This window comes from Peromyscus eremicus, chromosome 13 (genome assembly GCF_949786415.1).
Source record: "Peromyscus eremicus chromosome 13, PerEre_H2_v1, whole genome shotgun sequence".
NCBI classification, from domain to species: Eukaryota; Metazoa; Chordata; class Mammalia; order Rodentia; family Cricetidae; genus Peromyscus; species Peromyscus eremicus.
Genome location: NC_081429.1, coordinates 32,148,572 through 32,169,205, shown reverse-complemented (window position 1 = coordinate 32,169,205; position 20,634 = coordinate 32,148,572). Strand labels below are relative to the sequence as shown.

At 44.5% G+C, this 20,634-nt stretch overlaps 1 protein-coding gene across 1 annotated transcript in view; it reads right to left on the bottom strand.

Annotated features, from left to right (window-relative positions):
• Nucleotides 1-228: 228 nt before the first annotated feature.
• Nucleotides 229-20,634, bottom strand: part of Serpine2 (serpin family E member 2) — a 63,998-nt gene continuing 43,592 nt past the window's right edge. The window contains exons 4-9 of the mRNA XM_059278168.1: nt 17,953-18,150; nt 9,596-9,794; nt 8,250-8,350; nt 4,956-5,042; nt 2,453-2,536; nt 229-647 (exon numbers count right to left, since the gene is read on the bottom strand). Coding sequence (XP_059134151.1) covers nt 610-647; nt 2,453-2,536; nt 4,956-5,042; nt 8,250-8,350; nt 9,596-9,794; nt 17,953-18,150 — 707 coding nt within the window. The 3' untranslated portion in view covers nt 229-609. The remainder of the gene's footprint in view (nt 648-2,452; nt 2,537-4,955; nt 5,043-8,249; nt 8,351-9,595; nt 9,795-17,952; nt 18,151-20,634) is intronic.

The following is a 20,634-nucleotide window of genomic DNA, read 5'->3' as shown; positions in this document are numbered from 1 at the left end:
AAATTGTGTCTAGCAAGACATTAGTTTTCCAACTGGATTTTAGTGAATACATGCATTATATAAAAGAACAATAACAACAACAAAACAACACACGAAGAGGCTACAGCTTTCGCTAGTTCCACCCCTTACCACCTTCAAGCCTTTGGGTGGAAGTGAGGGAAAAAGAATTAAAAAGGCAAACGATATTTTTTTCCCCCATAAAAACAACGGTAAAATGTTTTTCCCCCTCCTCCTGTCACACTGATTAAACTTCTCCTGGAAAGTCACACATATAAACAAAAACGGAACAAAAATCCTGAACTGGATAGACAGCAAATCCTCAAGGGGGTTGTTAATCTAGGTGACTGATCAGTAGTTTAAGGAAATCTTTTAGACATCTTGAAGCCTTCCTGTTCGTTCTTCACTACAGCATCCCAGCCATCCTGCCCTTTCTTCTGACACAGCCCTGACCAGAAACACTTGCGTCACTGAACTGTTGCTATGAACCGGTTTCAAAAAAGAAAGCAGTGTACAAAAATATTTAACAGAACTATGGAAGATGTGGGGGAGGGAGTCTTTCTTCAGAACTGAGTCGTCTTCTGCTTTGCGTGGGTTTCTTTTGTCTAATCTTCAGGGCTTGTTTATCTGCCCCAGGAACAAAATAGCACCTACAGGGTTAAAGAGAGATAACATTGGACTCCTTAAAAATGAATTCACGGTGCAAAATGGACAGTGCTGCATGCCGGGGAGGGAAAGCTCTTGCTCGTCTGTGCCATTCCATAGAACTTTCTCAAAGGGTAGAAATAGTCTAAACTTTCACTGTGCGATAATGGTACCCACCCACTACTCCAATGTGGTGGCTGCATTGAGGACAGTGTGACCAAGAAGTTGACATTTTAATTACCATTTTAATGAAAGTTTAGGTTAAGTAGCCACAAATGGCAAGAAGCTCCAGGGCTGGACTCATGAGCTCTGACATACAACATGCAAAACCAGAGATAAAACTACACCTTCTGATTAAAGTAATAGCAAATGATAAAACCTATTAGCACCCACAGTGTATGGATGTGAAGCCAACCTTTCCACAAAGGCAGGTTTATACTTCATAATTAAATAAAAAGAGGGAGACTGTTACTATCCTTATTTTACTTAAAAAAAAATCTATGATTTTCATTTATTTCTTTGTGTGTGTCTGCATGAGCTTGTGTGCACTGAATGTATGTAGGTGCCTACAGAGGCCAGAGGGCATGATCACCTGGAACTGAAGTGACAGGCAGTTGTAAGATGCCTGATGTGGGCTCTAGAAATAGAACCTAGATCCTCTGCAAGAGCAGAAAGCACCCTTAACTGCTGAACCATCTCTCCAGCCCTACTATTTCTACCCCCCCCCGCCGCACCCCGTTACTTATCTTTTTTAAAACATTGTTTTTTAATTAAGAAAAATTTTCATACAATATATTTTGACCATTTCTTTTTAAAAGATGAACTCAGTGGGCTGGTAAGATGGTTAAGTAGGTAAAGGATTTGCCATGTAACCACGAGGACCTGAGTTCAATCCCCAGCATCCACAGAAAAAGCCAAATATGGTGGTGTATGCTTATAGCTTATAATCTCACAGAGACAAGGAGGGTTCCTGGGGCTGGCAGGCCAGCCTAGCCTAATCTTCAGGTCCCAGGTCCCTCTCTAAACAACAACAACAAAAACCAGGGTAGATGGTACTTAAGGAATGACAGCCAACTTAGGCCTCTGGCCTTCATACATGCATATATGTGCACATGTATCCATACAGCTGCCCCCCACACTATACATATACACACCACACACACACACACACACACACACACACACACACACACACACACACACTACACATACACCTCCCCCACCCCGAAGCTAAAGATCAGAGCCCAGTTTAAGGAATGAACTGTGGGGCTAAGATCAATTGCATGGACAATTCCCAAGGCATTATATTATTGAAGACCAAGTGTGTTGCAAAAATTTAAGGGATTTTTAAAACTATGAAGGGTGTGCCGAACCTTCTTCTTTTTTTTTTTTTTTTTTTTTGGTTTTTTCGAGACAGGGTTTCTCTGTGTAGCTTTGCACCTTTCCTGGAACTCACTTGGTAGCCCAGGCTGGCCTCGAACTCACAGAGATCCGCCTGCCTCTGCCTCCCGAGTGCTGGGATTAAAGGTGTGTGCTACCACCTCCTGGCTATGCCGAACCTTCTTATATGTTAAAAACCACCACCTTCCTCCAAACCTACAATCCGGGCAATATTCAAAAGATCCCATCAAACTCTGTAACACAGACTTGATTTTCCTTCCTCTTTAACGAGGGTGGTTATAGTATCCATAGTGTCTCCTGATGCTGACATGAAGAAACGGATTAAGGGCCACATGGACGGGGACAACTGTAGCTGGAGAACACCTGTCTGAGGATGGACAGCCAGGGATGAAACAGAAGAACCACTCACCTGTGGGATTATGTCGGATGAAAAACAAGAAAGGCCTGTCTACTATGAACCAGGGGGGCGATGATCTTGCAATTAGGATTGCAGCTGCGGAAAGAGGAAGGTGTGTTAGCCAATCAGCAGCAGGCCAGTGACTGCACTCCTAGATGCTGGTGTCCCCTAAGCTGGCATGCTCTAATGGTCTCAACGGTCACCATTTACTGAACACTGGGCTGGGCTTTTCACAGTTTCTGTCTCCTTTATTCTATAAAAGCCCCATCTTCACAATAAATGTACTTAGTCCTCATGGGCTTATGAGGACTGAATGACATACAACACACTACAGCTCTCAGGACAGAGACTGCCACCAAATGGGCATCCAATGCATATTGGCTGTTATTATAAGCTATTTTTATTCATGCCATCTGCCATGGTGATAAAGCCTCTGGACCTCTTTAACCTACCCACATCCTTTCTGCAGATCAAAGACTAGCTCAGCATGCTCAACTGCCGGTTCTGTGCCTGCTCCTTTGGTACATCCTTTCGGTGCCCTTTGTGACGGCAACAGGGACAGCTCACCTGCACCTGTTATGTTACACTACTGCTCAACTCGTGAGTGCAGACACCTGCTTTAGAAAGCACCTTTTGTTATTCTTGTAATTCTGGGGATACACCCAGCACAGTGTGACTGCCGAGCAAGTCATCATCTGCCAATGAACTACACTCTACCCAGAAAGAAAGCTTCATTAGACACACAGATATCAGTCTACTCTGCTGACCAGTGGCCGGCCCCATTTAACAAGACTGAAGGCTAGCAGAAGGGAGAAGGCTGGTATAACTACTAGTGTCTGGTACAATGGCTCAGTACTTTCCTCAAACTTCTGAAAGACACACATGAATGACTCGGGCTTGCTCTTAGAAAGTGAATACTCAAAAAATTATGCTGTGCAAACCGCTTCACCCAGCATTACAAATAGACAGCAGGCATTACAGACTGAATTGTGTCTCCCTAAAATTTCTATGTTGGGGCACTAAGCGCCTAATATGATCACACTTGGAGACAGGCCCTTCACAGGGGCTGTAAGGGACACAGAAGGACCTGGAGGTGAGGCTCCGACCCAACAGGACTGATGTCCTTATTAAGATGGGGAGGGACATCAGGGATGTGACAAGACCCCATGAGCACACAAGCCAAGGAGAAAGACCTGAAGAGAAGCCAAGCCTCCTGCCACTCTGACCCTGGACTTCTGGCCTCAAGAACTGTGGGAAAATAAGTTATCTGTTAAGTTCTCCAGTTTCTGGCATTGTTATGGGGGCCTGAGCTGACTAATTCAGCAGCGACAGGGTGGTGACTGGAGCCCTGGACTTGGTCTAGTACACTCTGCTGTAGTGGTCTTGAAATTCCTAGTGCAATTTAGAGCAGTGCGTCTATATTTCCATTCACATAGGTTTACTTTACAAATCATGTAGCTGCTCCTGACTGGAATACTAGTTGGCAAAACTGACAAATCACTTTGGTCAAATTTAAGAGGTAGCAATCACCTAGAAAAGACAAAGGGTATTTTAAAAATAGCAAACCTCATGTTCTAGGTCTTTATGTTAAGTGCTATTTTAAAGTAACAGAAAAAAAAATTAAGTATTTGTTTGGGAGGTAATAAGGTGCTGATTCTATAGAATAAATGATAATTTTGTTTCATGACTAGAAAGAGTCAACCATCCAGCAGGGTGTGTGCAGTGAAGTTATTCTGTGAGCTTACAGATAGTAGCTCAATCTCCTCATTCACCATTCGCATATGGGTGACTGATGGCAGGGACGGTGCTGGTAGGGGACAAACATACGCTTTCTTTCCTTACAAGCTGCCAAGGGGACACATGTAGATGTTCTAATGATGGAGGAAGGATGCACAGCTATCCTGTCCTGAAAATGATGCAGATTCTTTACAGCACATCGTGCTTTACATCACAGAGAGCAAGGACCAACACGCAACTGTACTTGGGCTAAGTCTACAGCGCCAACCCTTGGTTTGATAAACAAAGCTTTATTGGAAGACTAAGTGAGCCGTACCCACTCACTTGCAGACCTCTGGCTGCCTTCTTGCAGACTTGAGGAGTCTTGGTGGAGACAGGGAGGCCCACAAGGATGAAAAGCATATTGTCTGGCTCTTTCCAGGGGAATGCCTACTCCCTTCCTAGATGAAATTCCTACCCTAACATGACTTTTCTTTTCTCAGTATTAGTGTTCAAATCCAAGGCATCAAGTATCTTGGGCAAGTACTCTATCACTGAGCTATACCCCTGACATCAACATTTTCTTCATCATCATCATCATCATCATCATCATCATCATCACGAAACACTTCATCATCTACCTACACCCACTGCCGTCTCAAAGGTCAGTCTCCCCTTCCTACCTCCCCAGGGCTCACCTGGCAACAAGGCTCCCTAGAGGTTTGCTAAGCTGTTGAGTGAACTGGCGTGTGTCTGCTTTCCCACGGGAAGCGGCCTTGTCATGTGACCCAGCACTTACTTGTTGCTGCTGAAGCTTTGGTTCCATCTTCACTGATTTCAATTTTTGCTTTTTGCAAGATATGAGAGACATGAAGGCTTTCTGACCCTGTTTCCAGAAAACACAAAATCAGCACTTGCTCCAGGAGCATGCCATCCGCAGCGTCAGGAGTAACCCCGAAGCCATGGCGACTTCCAGTTTTTAAAAAAGGGTCCGAAGTAACCTCTGACCGTCCTACAGACTGAGGGCTGGAGGTGGCTGTCACTTGCGGTGGATTTCAATTTCTGCTAAATGATTTGTAACTGTTACTTCTGGAAGGGACTCCCAGACCCCAAATGTCTCTAATCATTTCAACTCAGGTCACTATTGATTTTAAGAATGAAAAGGACAGAGATTTGTAAAGATGCCATTTTTCCAGAAGAAGAAAGACAATGGTATTATCCAATTTGTTGTAGCCCACTAGGTTTCCTAGTGGCTTTACCCAGCAGGACTGCGTAAGAGGTTGATTGGACCACAGGCCTGGGTACCAGGTGTTTGTAAGGGTCTACACTTGACTGTAACTAGCAAGGGGGAGGTCTTTTGCTCCACCCCTTGGTGTTGTTATAAATAGGTATTTGGAATAAAATTCTGGGCTGGAAGATAAGGATCCAGGCATACCTGAGTCTATCCTGTGCTCTCTCTGATTTCTCTCTCCTCTCTATTTCTAACTAAGTCTCTTATCCCTCATTCCTCAAGAGTCTCTGGGGTAAATAAATGTGGGGGTTGGTCCGTCACAGATGGCACCTGAACAGAAACAAAAGAAAGGGACAAAAAAGAAAAGAACATAACCCTAGGACTTGGCGAAAGGATTGAGGGGGGCATTGGCATCAAGAGTGTAGGCATGCTGATAAGGAATTGAAAAATTCTTGGGGGTATAGGTTAGGTGGTGAAATACCACAAGGCTGTAGCATTAGATTTCTCTCTATAAAGGTTCTCTCTCTCTCTCTCTCTCATCTATAAAAATTAAGGTAGAAAATAGAAATATTGGGTTAGGAATATAGAAAAGAAAAAGCTTAGGGTAAAGTAGGATAAGATAAGCCTAATTATGGGGTTATGAACGCAAAATCTTGGGGAATAATCAGAGGTAATATCTATCAAAGAAGAACTTAACAAGCAGAGAAAAGATTCCTATGGAAGCTTTTGGCCTATGGGCATTGATTAAGGATGAGCTAAACCCGGAAAAGCAGGAGGGAATTGTTCCTGAGGCGGACCAAATATAGACTGTCCATCCCAGAAAGGATTTCAGATGGGGAAACTGAGGCTCACGGGTTAAGAAATCTGTCCCTAGTCACATTAGTTAGGAGCAGAGAAGTGCTGGCTTCCCTAGGCCCAACCACTCATCCACCAACACAGTAGTATGAGGGAACTCCTGGGTAGGGCCAGGCCCAGAACTGCAGGTGTGTCTTGGGGACCCTTTAGTGAGGGTCCTCACTTCCTTCTCACCAGAGCATAAGCAACAAATGATTCCCAGTGGGTGGCACTGTCAAGGAGGACATCAACTCCTGTCAGCATGAGCCTGATGGGACATGGGTCTGGATGAAGAGAGCAAAGGGCTTTATTTGGCGGGGTGGGGTGGGGAGGTCACCTAGTGTTGCATTGTCTGCAAAAACACTCAGCTCTAATATGGCTAATTGTGACTATGTGCATGTTTATGTGGCTCAGGTCACCTACAAGGTTAAAGAGAACAGCATAAGGAGATTCAGGGCCCGTGGTCCTCCTGTTTAGTATTCAGACTTTAACAGGTGATCTGAACAAGAAGTGCTGCTCAAACTTTATTAGGCCAAAGGATCCCATTAAAATATAGGTGGTGATTCAGGAGGTCTGGAACGGACCCAAAATAAGCGTTTCTAACACAGTCCCAGGTGATGCTAATGTTCTGGGCTGGGAACCAGGAATGACAGGGAATGGGAAGATCAATAGAGCTACAGTTCCAGCAAAGGTGCATGTGTGTGGTGTGTGGTGTGTGTGTGTGTGTCGGGGGGGAGGGGGGGTGGGGAAGTGCTTCTGTGTGTGTGTGTGTGTGTGTGTGTGTGTGAGTGTGGGTGTTGGGGGATGAGGTGGGGAAGTGCTTCTGTGTATGTATTATGTGTATGGGTGTGTATGTCTCTCTGTGTGTCTGTGTGTGTGTGTGTGTATGTGTCTGTGTGTGTTGGGGAGATGAGGTGGGGAAGTGCTTCTGTGTGTGTGTGTGTGTGTGTGTGTGTGTGTGTGTGTGTGTGTGTGTGTATGTGTGTGTTGGGGAGATGAAATGGGGAAGTGCCTCTCCCCCACCAGAGATACTCAGATATTCTTGAGCATGTAACTGGGGTTGGCAACAAAACCAAATTCTCTACCGGTCAAGGGTTAAAATCAACACTGGAGTACTCTGCATGTCCAAGCTATGGCTTTTCTTTGGAAAGTGTTCTAAAAGTAGAAGAAAAAGACTGACCCATTCAAACAACTCCAGGAAGAGTTACAGAGGGTGGCAAACATGGGAGATGACACTAGGCATCTCTTATTAATAGCTGCTTGGGTGAATGACAGTCCTAATCAGACATGTTGAATTACTTATCTCAGACATGGCAAATACATTTCTGGATACAGGCAAGTATGGAATTGCTCCATGGAAGTAAACTAATGTTTGAGAATTTAAAAAATCTTTAGTTTTTTTTTTTTTTTCAAACCCAAGTTTGTATTAGAAAATAAAGAACAGCTGGGTGGTGGTGGCGCAGAGACAGGTGGAGCATGTGGATCTCTGTGAGTTCGAGGCCAGCCTGGTCTACAGAGCGAGATCCAGGACAGGCACTAAAGCTACACAGAGAAACCTTGTCTCAAAAAATCAAAAAGAAAGAAAGAAAGAGAGAGAGAGAGAGAGAGAGAGAGAGAGAGAGAGAGAGAGAGAAAGAAAGAAAGAAAGAAAGAAAGAAAGAAAAAATAAAGAACAACTAAGTCCTAATTAAGAGGCAAACTCTGGGGTTACAGATATCGCTCAGCAGTAGAGCACATGTCTAACAAGCACACAGCCCTGGGTTCAAGTCCCAGCATCGACAAGTTTTTGGGTAACAGGCAATATATGCAGAAGTCCTTATCCTCGTGGTCCCTCAGGCCTCCATGAAATGCATGAGTAAATGATGAACGCTGATTGACAGGTTTACAGTCAACAGCATCCTTTGGCAGTGCATCAAATTAAAACTTGCACAGGTTTAGGGCAACACACTCCTGATTGTGATTTTTCTTTTTGAGCAAATAAGGACCCGTAACACTTCCTTGAAGTTTTAAGTTTTAAACTCGACATACTTGTTATTTTTGCAAAATTTGCCTTTGATGGCTCAAACATCTCAGTAATGCCAAGGGCTTTCAGTGGCTCCTTCAGATCTGTTTGTGCCACAGCCGTGAACCTACAGGAACATAGAATAATATGGGGGAGGGTCAAGATGCTATAAATGATTCAAACATGACCAAAATCAGCACATGTTTACAAACAGATTCTTTAAGGAAGACCTTGTCACCACTCTGAACTGCAGCCTGACCTCTAATATTTAAATGAGTAATACCCTCTACCCATTCACAATGAGCACAACCATCCGCGTGGGGCAGGCACTCCATATCTCAGTGACTTTCTATAAGAGTGGTTAGGATGCAATTAACATTTAGGATGTATTTATTTTTTATCTTTTAGATGTATAAGTATTTTGTCTGCATGCATTTATGTGCACCACATGTACACATAGTACCAAAGAAGCCAGAAGAGGGCACCAGATCCCCTGGAAGTAGAGTTATAGATGATTGTGTGCTACCACATGGTTATTGGAGACCAAATCCAGGTCCCCTGAAAGAGCAGTGAGCACTCTTAACCACGGAGCCACCTCTCCAGCCCCCTTGGGAGAAAGACTTCTAATGCATGTAAATGTACTACTCTTGACTACTTAACTCAGTGACTGGAGAATTAAAAGCTATTGGAATTCTCTACTCCCACTGAGGTGTGGCTAGACACTCTGGAGAGTGAGAAAGCTGGTAACGATGAAAAGTTCACAAGGGAGACAAATTCCATCACTCCCTCTGCACGTTGGAAAAAGTGCCCTTTGAATTGTTGGGAATTAGGATGCACCAAGAACGGGCTGCTTTTGTGCTAGCCTGGAGTCATAACATCAGAAATTCCATTTATCATTTACTTTGAGGGTATACAAGAAAAGCTGCCTTAAACACTGAGGCAAAGAACTTAGCTGAGCACAGCCCCACAGGCCTTGGGCTCTACCAGCTTCTAGCTGATGCCTGAACGACCAGCGGCGTTCCTTATCTCACCAATCTCCTTAGACTACTGTGTTCTCACCGTACTAAATGAAGACACGTGTGTGCTTTTCAATTCTCTGAATGGGAAGAGATACCTTAGAAATGGTTACAGATTCATGAATTTGCACTCGTGGGATTGGTTCTAAGGCCACGGCTGCCTGCTTTCCTTGAGTATCATCAGTATTCCACCACAAACAGGCACTGCAGGGTCTCAGAGAAAGCTTTCATAAAACATAGCCTGCCTTCCCCCCAAACATATGTTCCACAAACAATCTTAGCTCCCCGTTTTTCTACTATGCAATATGATAGGTATTGAGCAGCACATCCTTTCTTTCCAGGGAAGGGACACTTACTTGGGCAGGACCAGCTGCATCCTCTTGGGTACCATGGTGTTCATCCAGCTATCGATGGTCTTGGTACTGATGTGAGGGATGATGGCAGAGAGTGGGGTGGAGTTCTCGGTTGGCAGGGCGATTAGCATGCTGATGCTTTCACCGTGGTAGGGCAGCTCAATGAAGTTGTACCATAAGCCATTGGGGGTGCTGGTAGACCCTAAAGAAATCGGAGGTAGATTTAGTGTATGCTTGCTGACTTCTAGACAGGGCACAAGTGGCTGCCAGTCACCAGGGAAGCCACAGAGGAAAGACAGCAATTCAGTCCACAAAGCTCCCTTTGCTACAAATAGCTCCCCCTCGGAAGGACAAAGATAAGGACAATGACTTCTTTCTTCCCTGGTGCAGAATTCTCTGTCTTCAGTCTAGACAGAATGCCTCTGGGCATCGCTAAACTCACTGTAATTCCGCCGAATAGAATATAAGTAGATCATTAGGAACTCACCACACAGTGCTGTGTAAGAGGTTGACCTTTATATGGATAAAAGAATAAATTAAAGCTACTTTTGAGTTTTTTTTTTAACATTTTATTTTGTTTTAGAAAACACCTTACCTGCAGTGTGTTTAGGGTGTACAATATGATGGTATAGGCAAGATGCAGCAAAAGCATTTCTATAGTCAAGCCAATTAGCATACCCATCATTTCTCAGAGTTACATGTTTTAAAGCAAAAAAAGGAGCAAGCTAGCTGAGCACCAGGTTTCATTTCTGTTTCCCAAGTGCAGATGCAGGATGACCAGCTGCCTCATACCATTGCCACCATTAACTTTCCACCACAATGGACGAGACCCTCAAACTGTGAGCTGAAATAAACCCTACCTTCCTTTAGCTGCCTGGGTCAGGCATTTTCTCACAGCCACAAGCAAAGTAACTAACCCAGCAACAGAGACCAGACCACGACAGCAACGTCATACATAGCACAACCGAGCTGTCAAAAGGACCCTGCTGGCACTTCTAGATCCATGGGGGGATTTCTAAAATCTTTACTGAACATTAAACCTTTAAAGATGAACTCCGTGAGCCTGATGAGGTGACATGTTCTTCCCGTGACCTTCCCCCCTTTATACAGATGGAAGTATCAAGATACCAAAATATGGACCCCACAAGGTTGCTGGGGTGACAAAATGAGAAAAGGTAATATATGTAGTAGTATGCAGGGTGCCCACGGGGCCCTCCTCTACCTCCTCCACATGAAGTACAACACAAGAAAGAGAAAAGAGGAAGCAAGCTCCTGTGATTTTCTTTTTTTTTCCCTTCCATCTCTCTGGCCCCTTGCTCCTGTGATTTTCACTGGACCTTTCTTGGCAGATGACCTTGGCCAATCATAGCTTCTGAGGTGAGGAACTCTGGACAGGCCACACTTCCAGGGAAGGAGGACAGAAGGCCAAAGAGAGGACAGCAAGAGACAGAGAGCAAGCTTTGTTTTGTCCCAAGCACTCTGACACCACAGGATAATAGACGTTTCCAGGGATTGGTGGAATCTCCTGTTCTCCCCAACCACAGGCTGCACCAGGCTGTAGGACGGCTTGGGAATCCAGTGCGGCCTGACTTAGCTTGGAATTGCTGTGAGCACAAACCAGCCTGGGTTCTGGGTTGAGACTACCCAAGAATCAAAGTTAATATTCTTCACCTTTACTTTTAGCCTGAGTGATAAAACAGTCTCAGTAGAAACTGAAAAATCAATGAGAGAGTGAGAAAAAAAACACCTCCTAATGAGTCCTTTAATCCTTGAAGTAAACATCAAGTCTCCAGCGCTGGTGGAGCTAATTTTTTGAAACTGTGAAATGTGGGAAGTAGTTACTAAATTATTGCTCCGGGACAGGAAACAAAGACCTTGAGAGATTAATTGCTATAGAAGTGTGTATAATCCAGCTAAGGAGGATTGAAGCTATGAATGATGGGAACTGTGAACTGGGGTGTGGGAGTTGGGGAGGTAGGCAGGCTCACAGGTTAACCGAACCTTGACTGGATACGCCGTTACTGACCAGTAAAACAGCACACGTTAGCCATTCCATGTAGTCACACATCTGCTGGATGTTTGATTTTTTTTTCTACCTCAGCATCTGACCCCAGGACTGGTTGACCAGAGCCAGCAGGCGGGCTGCATCTGACCGTACCCATGATGTACTGGTGAGCTTGAACAGTGGGGAGATCGATGGACACCTCTGCTCCCTCTCCTGTCACAGGCATTATGGTGCTGACCCATCACCTTTTTATCGGGGACAAATGTCAGATTTGGAACACAGGCTCGAGTCAGAGAACCTGGATTCCACGGCTCACTCGGTCAATGACTTCAGTACAATTCATCAAGACAATGTACATCTACAACACACAGTGAAATTTGACACATAGCAGAAAGCTTCATAGTGACGGAAGTGGGGCCCGACCACGTTTTGAAACAAGATCATGCCATAGATTCCAGGCTGACCTCAAGCACAAGATACTTCTCTCTCAGCCAGATGCAGGGATCACAGGGCGCAGCCATGATGATGCCTGGCTGCCTGACTTCTGGAACGTTGGTTACTCCTCAGTTTAGACACAGAGCTGACCTACCATGGGGAACCACACAGTGGTAGTGGGTGTGACACCTCCCCATTAGGACAAACCATACAGGAAAGGGTATTTGGGAGCTGGGGTCAGGGCACAGGGCCTCTGGCTGTCCCACAGATCTTCCCTTTAAAGTGTCATATTCTAAGCTAAGCAGACCTCAACATCTGCAAAGTACATCATATGCTCTTCTGTGAGGACGATTTCTACAGTGTATAACACATGAAGAAATTCCCTCACTCCGAAAAGAAACAAGGAAGCCCTTTCTCTTAGATGAATGATATAATATTAGTCAAGAGTCAAGTATGAAAATTGTGAAGATTGGAGACTTTTCTTAGAAGATCCATTTGGAGTGAGAGCTTTTATTCTGGAAAGGCCCTTGTAACACTCTGACTCCTATGTTAAGTCCTACAAGGAAGGACACAACTCGTTGAAAAGCTACAAATGCTTTATGGTCTGTAAAATCCAGGAGAACATTTTAAAGACCTATCAGGTAAGCATTATAGATCGCTGTCCCTGTAATGACCTTTGGCTACCAGTCAGAGTGAATCTCCTGACCCCACTTGAACAGAAACTGAGGAATGTGTTTGGACACAACAGATAGATCCTCTGAGTATGGCTATCTACATCACAGACCAGAGTCTAAAGCAGGCCTGAGGACAGCTGATGGGGAAGAGGCAAGGCCTAAGCAACTAGGTGAGTCACTAGGTGAGTGCTGTGCTGGGAGAACCTGGCAGGTAAGAACGAGAATACACCTAGTCTTGGGAACTCCAACTTAGCAGACAGCCAAAGGGGAAGTCATATTGCTGGATAAATATGAGCTGGAAACAGAGAAGGAAGGACATCAGAGACGGGGGACTGTGGAGGCATCTCAGTTGGTTAAAAAAAAACACCCGCCTCACAAGCATGAGGGCGTGAGTTCAATTCCTAGTATCCATCTAAAAATGCAGATATGGTGACAAACTCTAATTCTAATTCTAATTCTAATTCTAGTTCTGGGGAAGCTGAGGCAGGTAAGTCCTGGAGGTTCAGTGGCCAGCCAGCCTAGCTGAATCTGTGAGCACCAGGTTCTGTGAGAGACCCTGCCTCAAAAAATAAGGTGAAGAGTGATTGAGGAACATACCCTCAGACCCAGGTACACCTGCACACATATGAGCATGTGCACACATATACAAACAAAGAAGTCTGGTTATTTATTGTGTTTTTTCCCCCTCAGGATAAGGTCTCTACAGTATAAATTCAAGCGTTTAAGATGAACATTTATAACGACTTTGATCAGCAATTCCTACTTAAGCGAATTTCCTCTAGGAATAGTGATAAAAGCCTTTACAAATTTACGCATAAGAACACTCACTGCCGTGCTATTTATTAGAGGAAAAAAGTAACTGACTAGTCAGAAAATATTACACAAGTTTATATTATGAAATAATGTGCAGCTAAAAAACAGTCTTGTAAATTCTAACAAATTGATGGGGGGAAAAAAGGCCCATGATTATAGCAACTAAGGAATAAAACAGATTGTAGAATAAATATTGCAGTGTGATCCTATGCATGCCAAAAGGCTTCAAAGACATACTACATATTTATAGGTCAGAAATTATATATCTAGAGCTTAAAAGGGTTTTTATCCTAGGAACTGGGATTCTAGGAGCATGTTTTCTTTTCGTTTTATATATGTGGCAGCTGGCTTTGCAGTGAGCCTGGACACCCGTCCACCAAACAGCACTTCAGAGCTCTTCCTAAACAGAAGTCTATCCTTGAAGGCTTATTGTTAGGAGGTGCAAGACAGAAGCATTTTCCTCCCTCTTTTAACTTCCCACCCTTTCACCTTGACGTTGCCAAGTGGGTCCCCTCAGAGTTGCCGATGATATCTTGGGAGAGAAGTAAAGAAGGCAGATCCTCTGAATGGAAGTGTCTCAGCAAGGGGAACTAAGACTTGGCTGAGACCCAAGAAACACCCAACAGGAGACCCTGCAGGCTTGGGCACATCAGCCTCTTGAGGCCTGGCTGGTAGCGTTGGCGGAGGGTGAGGAGGAGATGGGTAGAAATGGCCACCAGGCTAAGAGGTCTGCAGTCGTGAAAATGAATGCCTGCTCGGAGCCACTGTGGCCCGCTGGACCCGGCTCACAGGCCCATGCGTATAAGCCGGTCTTATCCTCACAAGCTGCTCTGGCAGCCAAGTATGAAACTAGGGAGGGGACGACACTCTCACACCACCCATTCCAGAAGGAAGCCAGACTCCAAGCTGGGATTCCAGGTAAACCCAATGACAGGCACAGAAAGGAAGGAGAGAAGGATGAGCCCATGCTGCTTGCTGTCCCGATTTGTAAGGAAATGGGATAGAGGCAAGAACACTTAGATGGCTCTGTCCTGCACTCGGTACAGCAGTCACAGCGGACGGGAAACACATGTGCCATCAGGCTGAGTCATCTAAGCAGAGCCTGATGAAGGCATTATATAAAGCACAGGAAGAACACAGAGGAACTGCTATAGGTTGGTTATAGACAGTGGTCACCATGCCCAGCCTTAAAGGGCAGGGTGACCTAGAGAGAATGAGTTCCTGATCATACTCCTCTGGAAGGACTTGAGACTTTTGTGGGAACGAAGGCTGCAGCCATGATGTCATTGTGGGGAGAGTCTGGGAAATTAATGCCCTTCTCTCCTCCCCCATCAGTCACCTGGTATGTCTACACTGGCCACTCCCATAGGATGCTAGGAAGCAAGAGAGCCCAAAAGGCAGCCTCAGTTGCAGGCAGGGTGGAAGGATGTGGGAAAGGAGAGAGTGAGTGAATCAAGGAAGGCAGATATTCATTCTCTGATCCATTCTCCCACCCCCAACTCCCATCTCCTCTCTCTAACTCAACTGATAAACATGCATTTATATCAAGGATGCAGTTCAGCAATAGAGTGTTTGTCTAGCCTGCCCAAGGCCCTGGGTTCGATCCTGGGCACCACAAAAAGATGCATTTGTGTATACCCGAGGTAAAGCGCACATGTATGTTCTTGGACAAATCACTTCTGAACTCAGAACAGGCCCTCAAGTGTTTCCCTCTGGGAACAGACTATATACTCAAGAAGAGCAGGCTACATTGCTATAAAAAATTGTATGTCAGCTGGGCGGTGGTGGCACATGCCTTTAATCCCAGCACTTGGGGAGGCAGAGGCAGGCGGATCTCTGTGAGTTTGAGGCCAGCCTGGTCTATAGAGTGAGTTCCAGGACAGCCAGGGCTGTTAGACAGAGGGGAAAAAATTGTATGTCTGAATCTCCCAGAGGATATCTAAAGAACCCTTGCTATAATCTTCTGTTTTGTTTTTTTCATCGAATGCAGACTATACAAGGATCCATTTAAAATAAGACATTTCTGTCTGGATATGCACTGGGGGTGCTGCCAGCATTCCAAGGGTGTCCTTGAACAGCACAGCCCAAGACGGGGAGGTCAATGTCACAGAAGTGACTTTCAGGCGAAAGGAGCCATTTACTATGTTCAGGTACTTGGGACGAACTTCCTGTGCTGTTGTAAGCATATAATGTTTCTCAATGAACATTTCTTGACTAGTAACTTTGGAAAATTTGTTCCTAGCAGCCTGACTTATGGCCGACAAGATGAGAAGTGTTCTGACTGTGACACTCAGGAGCCGTGACTTCTCCAGCAGGCAGCTGGCGACATGGTCATCTGTTTGGATGTGACAGTGACTGAGAATAAAAAGGTAGTATTTGGGGGCTAGAGAGATGGCTCCGTGGTTCAGAGTGTGTACCGTCCTTGTAGAGGTCAAGTGTTCATAGTTCCTAGCATGCGCCCATGTTGAGTGGCTCATAACCACCCATAACTCCAGCTCCAGGGTATCTGATACCTTTTTCTGGCTTCTATGGGCTCCTGCACACAGGCATTCACACAGAGAATATAAATAAATAAATAAATAAATAAATAAATAAATAAATAAATAAATAAATAAATAAATTCTTTTTTTAAAAAAGGGAAGACAAAAAAGAAAAAAGGGGACTATTTTGCATCCAGGGGGCCCAGTACAGATTGGAGACTTGAAGCCTGTCATATAGACAGGAAAAGCAGACTTAAGGTAGATCAAGAATGCTCCCATGAAGTGAAATGTACAAAAATAATCAGTCATGGTTATCTGTGCATGGGAGATTTTTTCCTCATCTATAGGGTTGATGATACATGCTCCTAACAAAGAAAGCTCAGGGGCTGCAGAGAGAGGAAGAAAGCTTGCTAGGAAAGCATGGGGACCTAAGCTCCAATCCCCAGCAACCACAGAAAACCTGGAAACAGGAGGATGGTTGGAGCTTTTTGGCCATTAGCTCCAGGCACAATGAGATATCCTGTCTTAAAAGATTGAAGTGGACAGTGACAGAGCAGACCCTCCCCCCCACAATGTTCTCTTCTGGCATCCACAGGTACTCACACCTACACACACCTACACCACACCAACACGCGCACATCCATACACAAGAAATTTCAATTTCAAATGAGGAAATCTATGTGAAATCTCACCACAGTGAACATTTTCCTGAACATTCGCCAAGACATATCTGTATAGACTACAGAAAGTATTTATGTAAGCATGGTTCATCAGCATCTGCTGTTCTATACCCTGCCTTCTGAAATCTGATACACACTGCATAATCTTTCTATTTATGTAGAGCTCAATCTAATTACCACCTGTGTTCCAGGGCACAGTCATGTCTCAGGAGTCACAGGGTTCAGGAGGCTGAAATCCCTCATATTAAATGTGGTCTTCTCATCTACCTATATAAATCCCACTGAATACGTTAACTCGTCTGTGACTTATCAAACTTAATGCAACGTGAATAGCTGCTTCATCGTATTGTTCAGGGACAATGACAAGAAAACTTATCTGTGTATGTTCGATACACAGTTAACTTTTCTTTTTAAATATTTTCCATCTGAGGTAGGTTAAATCCAAAGATACAGAACCCAGGGCTCTGAATGGAACTCTGTATCAGGTTTCTGTTTTCCAATGTGTGATCATCTTCAGGTAGCAAGTTCTCTGGAGTGGGGCTGCTGGGATAATGACATAGAGAAAGTCCTGTAGGTTACAGGTCCCACCACTAACTAGTAATGCTCAAGGAGCCTACCCACCCCATGCAGTAGCCATAAGTGAGTTTTATTAGCCTTCCTAATTTTTGGTAATGCAAGAAGTAAAAAAGAAATATAATATAATTTTATTTAGTAATATATGTTTGCTAATGGTGACTTGATAGATTCCTTCATAAGTTTAATGTCCATTTATATTAGTTTTGTTAATTATCTTTTCATTCTACATTTTCAACCCAGAAGTCTACACATGTGACGTGTTAATGCACAATTTTTTTTTTGCATGGTACAAAGACTTCTGTGCTTTACAAAATCTTGCCTCGCAGGGTGGTGGTGGTGCATGCCTTTAATCCCAGCACTTGAGAGGAAGAGGCAGGAGGATTTCTGTGAGTTTGAGACTAGCCTGGTCTACAGAGTTCTAGGGCAGGCAGGGCTACACAGAGAAACTTTGTCTCAAAAAACCATTAAAAAAGAAAGAAAGAAAGAAAGAAAGAAAGAAAGAAAGAAAGAAAGAAAGAAAGAAAGAAAGAAAGAAAGAAAGAAATCTTGCCTTCCAGAAACCTCGCCCACTCTATGAAGTACTGGCATTCCAGCTGTGTGTCACCTCCCCCAGCCTCCCCCCGCCCCCCAACAAAGATGTGCTCTTGAATCTGCTACCAGCACATTCTAGAATAGACCTCAACCAGCCTGTACTCACCAGACCGGAACACAGAGAGCTGGGCCAGCATGGGCACTTGGTAGGGCTTCCCATCACCTGCCACGAAGGTCCGTTTCTTTGTGCTCTCGGGTTGAAACCTGGATTTCCACAAACCCTTGAAATACACTGCATTGACAAGGACCAGTCTGGTAAGGGCACCATCGATCAGATTTGGGGAAAGCAGGTTGTCAATCATGCCTGTGAAGTCCAAGAACAAGGGAAAACATCAGCAGTGGAAAGCCGCATTGAGGGCAAATGGCAGCTAGCTGCAGAGACAAGAGTGGAAAAAAATTTTTTTTAAAGACTTAAATCAGACATTCTGGTCTCATGCAGCCTAAACTCTCTATGTAGCTGAGACTAACTGAACTTCTGACTCCCCTGCCTCCACCTCCAAAGTGGTAGGATTTCTGTGTGTGGCACCATGTCCAGTTTATGTGGTACTGGAAACTGAATTAAGCAAGCACTCTACCAGCTGAACTACATCATCAGCCCCTCAACTGGATTTCCAAAGCACACTTTTTATACTAATTTTTCTTGCTCAGATTAAAAAATTTCAAGGAAAGCAAACAACACATTAAAATCACTGGAGAAGACTGTTACTGGTTAGTTAAGAGTTTATCAAACCAGCTCAAGAAATGACAACTAGTTCTATAAGGCCCTTGTTTTAGAAAGTGTCTATTATGCATCGAGAATAAGCCATTATTTAATTACGACTTGTTTTAGATGTTTTTACTGACAACTCTCAGGTGGTTGCTGATGAGGGTCCTTGGTCTTCATGAGATAAACAGTTTCTGCTTCTCTCTGCTTTACAGCAACCAGGTTCATGCAGTCCCCGTCAGAGTAAACATTCCACCTTGTGAAATATCCGCACTAAACCCATTTCTTCCAAGACGTCAGAAACAATTGGAATCAATCCCTGGTCCTCACAAGCCTCCTAATGACCAAGAGGAATTGAAACTGAGTATCATGTTCCCATTTAAGGGCTAGGCATTGAGCTAGGCTCCAAGAGTTCAGAGATGAGAAGAAATGGGGTTAGCCTACAGGAAATGACTTTGAAGGCAAGTGTTCTCTTGCTGGGATGCTGGGATGCTGGGATGCCAGGATGTGCACATGAGTAGCAAAGGAACAAACAGACTCTTCTCACTTCAGAGTGTTGGAGGAATCCTTTAAATGCCACCCACGCTTGCTGCTCAGGTTCCTTTTTGCTTGGTCTTAGAAGGTTTAAGGGTAGGGGTATATGCCGGGCCGTGGTGGTGCATGCCTTTAATTCCAGGACTTGAGAGGCAGAGTCAGGTGCATCTCTGTGAGTTTGAGGCCAGCCTGGTCTACAGAGAGAGTTCCAGGACAGCCAGAGCTACACAGAGAAACCCTGTCTCGAAAGGCCAAAAAATAAACAAACAAACAAACAAACACGTAGGTGTGTATGTGTGTTAAATAAGGGTTCCTTATACTCAAAGCTATTAAAATTTAACTTGCTTGATTTTAATCCATAGATATATAGCAACACATAATATATATTCAAGCTATAATACTTAAAATAGTGACAGTAAAATCAACAGCTTCCATGGAGGCCAGATGTCTAATTTAAGCAGAGATCTTCATGTCTCTTAAAATGAAACTCAAGAAAGAAGAGTCCTAATACTCCATGAAAACCCCTGAAACTCCTCAAAAATAGCACAGAGGAAGTTTGTGGTACCCGACATTCAGCGTCTTCAGTACTCTTACTTCCACAAGGGGGGCATCAACACCACCTAAGCCTGGTCCTGGAAGAAAACTACAGGCTATAAATAGCCATCAATCACTCAGTTCAGTGCAAGGCAGCCTCGCAAACACGCTCCTCCAAGAGCACTCCTTGAAGCTAATGCCCAGTACTTCGGATGTGTTTCTGCCCTTGTAGAGAACATTACCCAACTGAATCCATCCTTTTCTTTTTATAACCCATGCCCCTTGACCCTCATCCCCACCTTGCCCTTCACTTTCCAGAGTTGAGGGTCAGTGCCACCAGCCACCATGGTGGTATTTTATATTCTAGCCAAGTTGAATGAGCCTGCCTCTCCCAACCGCACCACGCATTGCCTCGTTACGAGGACTGTACCATTCCCTTTTCAGAATGCAGTCAGGGCTCAATTAGCCGAAGACACCTCAGATCATTTTGCAGTGATAAAGTATGACTCAGGGCTGGGTGACGAGTATCACAGTGCACACCTGTAATCCTGGCCCTCGGGAAGTAGAGGCAGAAGAACTCAAGAGTTCAAGGCAAGCCTCTGCTGGATAATGAGTTCAATACCAACCTGGGATACATGATACCTCATCTTGAAGAAAAGTAAAAACGAACATGAAAATGCAATGCCTTATATGCATCGCCACCTTCAGGGTGAGTATGCGTTAGGAGGGCAAGGTGAAATGACAAAGGAAATGGCAAAGAAAAAGCACTAGGAAATGGACAGATAGGTGGGAGGTAAGATAGGTTAGCGATAAGCATGAGAGACCTGCTGGTGGTGTTGCCATAGATATAGGTGGACTATCATCCTCCATCCGTCTTGGATACTACCTAGCACGCACCAAGTGGGTCCCTCCCACAAAGAACTGAGGATTAGAGGTAGATGCCAAAAAGATTTGGAAAAGCATAAAGCTTCCATTTGAACCAACACACCGAAGTGAAAGCACTCAAGTCCATGGCAG